The sequence below is a fragment of the Protobothrops mucrosquamatus genome, unplaced genomic scaffold (genome assembly GCF_001527695.2).
Source record: "Protobothrops mucrosquamatus isolate PMUCROS unplaced genomic scaffold, P.Mucros_1.0 scaffold2090, whole genome shotgun sequence".
NCBI lineage: Eukaryota > Metazoa > Chordata > Lepidosauria > Squamata > Viperidae > Protobothrops > Protobothrops mucrosquamatus.
Window position 1 is genome coordinate 231,795 of NW_015388192.1, and position 7,568 is coordinate 239,362.

At 39.0% G+C, this 7,568-nt stretch overlaps 1 protein-coding gene across 1 annotated transcript in view; it reads right to left on the reverse strand.

Moving 5' to 3' along the window:
- Positions 1-7,568, reverse strand: part of PHF21B (PHD finger protein 21B) — a 163,700-nt gene that overhangs the window by 4,891 nt on the left and 151,241 nt on the right. Inside the window, exons 8-10 of the mRNA XM_015824033.1 lie at positions 5,650-5,808; positions 4,843-4,918; positions 3,072-3,175 (exon numbers count right to left, since the gene is read on the reverse strand). Coding sequence (XP_015679519.1) covers positions 3,072-3,175; positions 4,843-4,918; positions 5,650-5,808 — 339 coding nt within the window. The remainder of the gene's footprint in view (positions 1-3,071; positions 3,176-4,842; positions 4,919-5,649; positions 5,809-7,568) is intronic.

Sequence of the window (7,568 nt, forward strand, 5' to 3'; positions counted from 1 at the left end):
GAGGGAGGAGCATAAGGATAGCCCGGGAGAAAGAAACCGGAAGTAAATCACATCTTCCAAGTTGATTGGAAGATGTGAACCATGACCCTACAATAAGGGAGTGGAAAATGCTTGGAATGTTATGCGTAACGGAAGAGAAGCAGACCTAAGCATTTCCACCATGCTGTACTGACGTATTGTAACCTTAATAAATGCTTTTTGGAGAAAACATGCCTGAAAGTCCTTTTAAGTGTTTCGTTACTCAGATACTTGACAGCTGCAATGTATTTAAAAGCTGGTTTGTTGTGCTCTAACAAGGTTCTTGGTAATTAAATCTCTTTAATTGCAATCCAGAGATCGCCACTGGGCCTTTTCCAGCTCAACTGGCAAAATCTTGGCCTGGAAATCCGACCTGCGTTGCAGCTCATATACCTCTCACTTTTCCTGTATGTTAAATGTTCTACATGGGGACCATTTAACCAGGAGAGCCATGCAGATGCCATCTGAAAGAATTACATTTGGAATTGGTACAATGACTTGTAACTTCTGGGAGATTCAGCTCCAACAGTCTCTGGACACACCGATGAGCAATGCAGACAGTTGAAGAAAAGCTTCTAAGTTCCCATCAAAGGAACATGGGTTTAAGGCCATTCTCTCGCTGGTTTAACTAAAGCCCTGCTAAGTTCTGTAGGGAAAACATGCAGAATGGATTCCATTGCAGTGAAAGTCCTTGGAGGGCAAAACATTAAGTAGTAATGGAACCTATCCAACTTTAATACTGAAAAAATTACAGATAATCTTTGACTTATGACCACAGTTGGAACCAGAATTTCCATTCTTAAGCAAGGTGGTTTCTTAAACGATTCACACCCAATTTTATGGCCTTTTTTGGCATAGTTGTTAACCGAATCACTGCAGTTGTTAAGTGAATTACATAGACATTAAGATAATCTGGCTTCTCTCATTGACTTTCCCTGTCAGAAGCTAGCTGGGAAGGTCACAAATGGTAATCCCATGACCCTAGGATCCTGTAACTATCCAAAAACACACCTGTGGCCAAGTGCCCAAATTTTGATCAAGGGACTGTGGTGATGTTGGGATAATTATTGTGTGTGAGAACCAGCCATAAGACACTTTTTTCAGTGCCATTTTAACTCTGAACTGTCACTAAATAAACAGTTGTAAGTTGAGGAATACCTGTAATTTGTGTTTGCTCTGCTTAGTAGACAGAACAACAAGAAATCAGGGCTTTAATGTTAGAAAACGGAAGTGTGTTATGTGTTTGAAAGAAGTATTTTACAGCCAAGTAATCTCCAATGGCTTGTTGGTGGAGTAACCAGCATGACTGGCAAAAGTCTTATTTTTTTTTAACCTGCTAGCAATGCTGATGTATTGCAACATTTGCTCTAATTCTACTGGATTGGCATCTTCCTAGATTCAGACAAGTTATCATGCTCTGAAGGATGATGAGAGGCTGTAAAGAAGTCAATGCTTGAACAATGGGAGAACATGTGGACGAAAGGCTTAAAATTCACACTAAACTATAACTTAAAAGAAAACGTTTATAAGATGATGCATCGCTGGTATTTAACACCAGATAAGTTATCTAGAATGCATAAAGGTATCTCAAATGAATGTTGGAAATGTAAAAAAGGGATTTTTTTTTTCATTTATGGTGGACGTGTGATAAAGCAAAGAAATATTGGAGTAGGATTCATAGTTTAATGCAGAAAATTCTCAAAGTGAATATAAAGATTAAACCAGAAACTTTCCTTCTGGATCTAATGGAAAAAGACCTGGAAAAAAATGTGGAACTCTGATTTTATGTATGTTGAAGGCAGCAAGACTGCCCTACACATAAAAACGGAAGGATGTTTTGATTCCCACCATGGACGAATGGCTACAAAAGCTGATGGAATTAGCAGAGATGGCTAAATTGACTGTTTTGATAAAAGAAAAGAACATAAGTACGTTTGTTTCTCCTTGGATACCGCTTCTGGACTTTGTGCTAGAGGTGGAAAAAAAATGATACTTTGATTTTGAGTTTTACTGATTAGACTAATTTGTTGATATAGAAATGGCTAGTTTGTACTACTATAGAAATGGAAAAAGTTGAGGTTCGATGTTAATGCCTTATTTTAGTGCAACAGAGGGAATTGGAAGTCAATGCCTTTTTTTCCCTCCCCCTCCCCCATTTTTTTCAACACTGGAAGTTTTTAAGAAGAAACTGGACAGCCATTTGTCCGAAATGGTATAGGGCAGTGGTTCTCAACCTTTTTAATGCCGCGACCCCAACCGGTCGTACGTCGAGGACTAAACCGGTCGTAAGTCGAGGACTAAACCAGTCGTAAGTCGAGGACTACCCAACCGGTCGTAAGTCGAGGACTTTCCTTGCCCGGGAGCGCCGCGCATGCGTGGTTCCGCCTCCTGCACCGACCGAGGCATAGCTGGCAAGCGGCAGAGACGGAGCAGGCTGACCACCAGCTGGCCCAGCCCAAGGGAGGTAAGGCACCCGCCGGAAAAGGGGAAAAAATGGCGGACAAAAAAAATGGCGGACAGCCTTGCTTGGTGACCCCCATGAAATGGTCGATCGACCCCAAATGGGGTCCCGACCCACAGGTTGGTATAGGGTTTCCTGCCTGAGCAGGGGGTTGGACTAGATGACCTCCAAGGTCCCTTCCAACTTTATTATTATTATTATTAATTATTATTATTATTATTATTATTATTATTATTATTATTATTATTATTATTATTATTATTATTATTATTATTATTATTATTATTCACTTTCCCCTACCTTTGTTCCCTATTATTTGCTTTTGTATTTTCTTATTTTATGTTACAACTGAATAAAAACTAAAATTATAAGAAGTCAATGGTGGAAATGAAATGCCTAATGACACAATGGAGCTTAAAGGACAATTAACCATAGTGTCTTGCAAAGTCTTGTTTTCTTGAAATTGCTATTGAAGGAGCAATGTCTTTGGCTACCATCTTCTATCTAGCTTGCCTGACATTTAGAGAAATCTTCACATTTCTCTCTTTGTATCCCGTGGGCCTTGAGATAAGAAACAAGCTAGGAATTATACCTTCATTGCATTATTAAGAAAGCATTCTTTTTCCTCCAGCTGTCTGTGTTCTCCTCTTAATTCACTGCTCCTCTTTAATAGCCTCCTCTTCTCTTCTTCTTTGACTGAAAAAGACACCAACAAAAAGCAGAAGGAATGAAGATAATGACACTTTCTACCAAACACAGCAGTTAATCAAATGCATCTGGTCCTGGGGGCAGCACTTATGGGTGATGCAGAAGAGGTAATGGCCTTTCCCACTTCAACGTGATCTTTCTTGACTCAAGTCAAGCCCATTTCACATGGCTTGCCAGCTTTTCCTACCTGACATAGTTTTTGTGACATAGTTTTTGTGTATTAGCCAAAGACTATCTCCAATGGGCTAGCCCAGGGGTAGGCAACCTGGACTCTTTTATGACTTGTGGACTTCAACTCCCAGAATTCCTGAGCCAGCCACGCTGAGGGGAAAGGGAGAGGTTTCCAAGCTGAGCCATGCTGGCTCAGGAATTCTGGGAGTTGAAGTCCACGAGTCATAAAAGAGCCAATGTTGCCTACCCCTGGGCTAGCCAGCCAAGATAGGCGTAGCCCCATCCTCCAAAATTGTCCTGGAGAAGGATGGGTGTTGTTCTGGAGGAGGGATGAGGCTAGAGTTCTCCCCAATGAGAAATGGTTCTATCACAGGTAAGGAAGCTCAACTAATTACTATATGGTGTCAATCTGCTCAACTTTTCAATATGACTGGAAGCCCAACAATATGATGGGAACAAGCAAATGTCAATCCAGTGACCCCTTTGCATTGTGGACATCATCCAAACAATATACTCTAGATATATAAGAGTCTATATAATCAACAGTCTTAGATCCTTCAATTAACCCACCATTTTTCTCATACAATTCATGGCTGCATTGAGATCAACAAAAAAAAATACAAGGTAGTCCTCATTTACCAGTTGCAATTGGGACTGGTGACTCTGTCGGTAAGCAGCATGGTCATTAAGTGAAACATCATAGTACCAAGCCCAAAATCACAACTTTAGTTCTGCTGAGATTCTTAATTACAAATCACCCAGGGGCATTAAAGAGCAGCATCAGGTGACTGTGACTTGTAATTTTATTGTGGGTTTCCCCAGACTTTTTTTTTAATCAGAAGCCAACTGTGAAGCTTGCAAATGGTGATCACATGACTGTGGGATGCGGCAACCATCACAAATGCGTGCCAGTTGCCAAGAGCCTAAATCACAATCCTGTGACCGCAGGGATGCTGCAACAGTCCCACGCTCAAAGGCCGATCATAAATCATCATCATAATTTTGAATGGTCAATAAATGGAGCAGTTGTGAAGCGAGGACTAGATGTACTGTATATAATTTCTATTCTTGTGAACATAGTTGGGCAAGAGAGTTCTCAATTTCAGGCCACTGACTGATTGATCTATACATTTACAGGCTGTCAGCTTTTAGGATTCTAAAGGACAAAATCGAAAAAAGTCTAGAAGTGCAAAAACACATGAGAATTAAGATAAAAATAAGCAAAAATGTTTTCAAATAAATAAGTTAGGAAGACATCTGAATTCATCCACTGTCTGTCTGTCTCTCTCAAAAAAGTTTTCTCTCCAGTGTAAATTGTGTTAAGAACAGCTGTTGATAAAAAGTTCTAGTCTGACAATTCCTGTTACATTTAGACGGGCACATGCCTTTGGAGAAGCTTGCAATCCACCCCTGGGGTGACTTCAATTTTCAAGCTGCTGACATTTAAGAAACTCTATCTAATAATCAATCACTTGAGCACATACCTGTTTTATGAGTAACGTATGATTGCACCACAGCCAGAGTTCCAGACCAGGGGACATTGTCATCTTTCTTTAACACCTACAGTTTTCAGATAATAACAGCTTTCAGCAATTCAAGGGCACAGCTAGGACACAATATTTGTGAGCACCTCATCATCTCCTCCCCCCAGTTTTCTTAATCAAAAGTTGATCACATCAGAAATACCCAAACAGTTACACAATACTGGTTCAGTGGTTTGCAAAATAAGAATTCATGGGAGATCATATAGAAAAATGTAAAAACTCCCTTTTTTCTCCTTTATTATGGAGAATAGGAAAATATCCTCCATTTTATGCATCTAGCAAATATCACCTCTAAACCACTCAAGCTGGTTGCCAATCACCATATCTGCAATGCCCAAACTGCCTAAAGACATTTAGCATGGTTGTTGACAAAGAAATACTTTGTTGTTACCACAACCACTAAAGATATCTAAAATTTGCTTCATGCAGCACTCTCACCCTGATCCTGCTAAAATGAAAAAAAATAAATCTGGAAATGATTGTTCTGTCCCCCGTCCGACCCACACCCCCCAACCAGGCAGCCGAGGCCTGAAAAACTGCTCGGCACAAAGGCAAATGAATTCCTTGGCAGCAACTGCGTAGCTGCCTGCCAAGCCTTTACTGATAAGACACAGCAAACAAAGATAATTCCACAATGACTTGCCAGAGAGCGTGCGACCGAATATCCATCAAAAATTNGACCAAAATTAAATAGAGTTCAGCTCTCAGAGATTTTTTGTTTAGTACCTGCAGGGCCAAGTAGCTCACCTTTTCTTGGCACTTGGGACAGACCCATACTCCTTTAGGAACAGTCTTCAAGGGAGGATCCAAGCAGCTGAGGTGATAGGCCCTGGAGCATGTTCCACAAGGTTGTAAGTTGGCACCATGCTTGCATGCTGAACAGTATTCCTCATGGCTGACCTCATTCTGAAAGATAGCAAGAATAAAGTTGAAGTAGTTTATTAAACAAGCATGAGTAGACCATTATATCCCTCAACATTTCACTAGTACGTTTGTTTATTCACGAGCTTTCCTCCAAAGATCACAACAAAGATCACATCAAAGATCATCACTATGGCTTGCAACTAAATATGAATGTCTTGAGACAGGTGTTCATCATTCTGAGGAACAGGGAGTGAAAGCAACTACACTGAAGGTTCCCAATAACATAGCTGCTTTAATGGTTCAAAGATGTGTGCTTTGTTCATATCAACATACATGGCAAATGCCTGTTCTCCTCAGATGCTTTAATCAAGGAAGCTTCCTTTAATCAAGGAAGAAATCTGGTGGTCCTAATTGACAACCCAACAAAAATGCCAATTTAGTACACAACAGCTGTGAAAAAGAGGGAAATTACATTTGGAATTCTGATAAAATTAATCAAAAATAAAATTGGCTCTGTTGCATTGTCCTAATACACATAGAGCACAATATTAATTATCTATCTCAAAAAGAGAACTTTAAAGGCTTTTCTTTTATTTTAAAAAAGAAAAGAAAAAAGATAGCCATCTATCTTTGCTTCTCAGATTGATAAAGGAAAAGAAAAACCACCTCAGAAAGGAAAGGTTACAGCATTTTAGTTTGACTGAAGATTTTATTTATTTATTTATTGGATTTTTCAAGGCTGCCTGACTCTGAAAAGACACTGGGCAATTGCAATATTTTAAATATACACTTTAAAAACACAGTCAAAGACCTAAGTGCCCAAATTAAGCAGGACAAGATGTAAAGTTTGCAAGCAATATAAAATTGGTCAGAATCTTGTATATGCACAAAGGTAATGGACTGTGTAGATCTTTCTTTCTCCTAATAGTCATCCAGGGAAAAGAACTGAAGCTTCAAAGCCAACCAGACTAAATTAAACTCCTATTTCATGTATACACTACAACAAAATATCAGAGGAAAAGAGTAATTGTAAGGCCGAGAATAGCAAATGTCTTCTTATTAATCTTTGCAAGCCACTAAGGGAGCTTTTGGAGATTGGTATATAAATGCTGAAAAAATAACCCCAGTATCTCAAAATAGTGTGTCAAATTAAATTGCTTTGCTAATCTACTGGCAATGTTAATTACTATGAGGAGAATTAAAAGTCTATTAACTTTTGAACTCATATATTTTGCAGCTATTACTCATTTGGCTTTTGGCTTTTACAGAAAGATAAAAATAATGTTTTATTATAGAAAATATTTCATGAATTTACTGTTTTGTTTTGGATTTATGCAAGTTGTGATTCATGCTAAAACCATCAGTTACATGGAACATCTAAGAAAGATTGAATAAACCACTTCTGTCTTCCTGGAAGGGTAAATACAACCTCTTGCAATCCAGCTTCAGACGTTGCCCTTAAGCACCTACATTGGAGTAGTGACTTGATTCTGGCAAATCCAAGATCTGTAACAGTGTTTCTCAATTTTGACAACTTTTAAGATGTGTGAACTTCAACTCCCAGAATTCCCCAGTCAATATGGCTGGTTGGGGAATTCTGTGATTTGAAGTTCAAACATCTTAAAGTTGCCAAGGTTGAGAAATTCTGCACTATAAGGTAACAACAAAGCCAAAAGAGACAGAGTATTTGTCTCTTATTTTATCCCACACTTAAGGAATAATGAAACAATTATGCCAATATTTTCACTCATTCCATGAGTGACTGAAGCACAATCCTATGTACATATCCATCATAAATATTC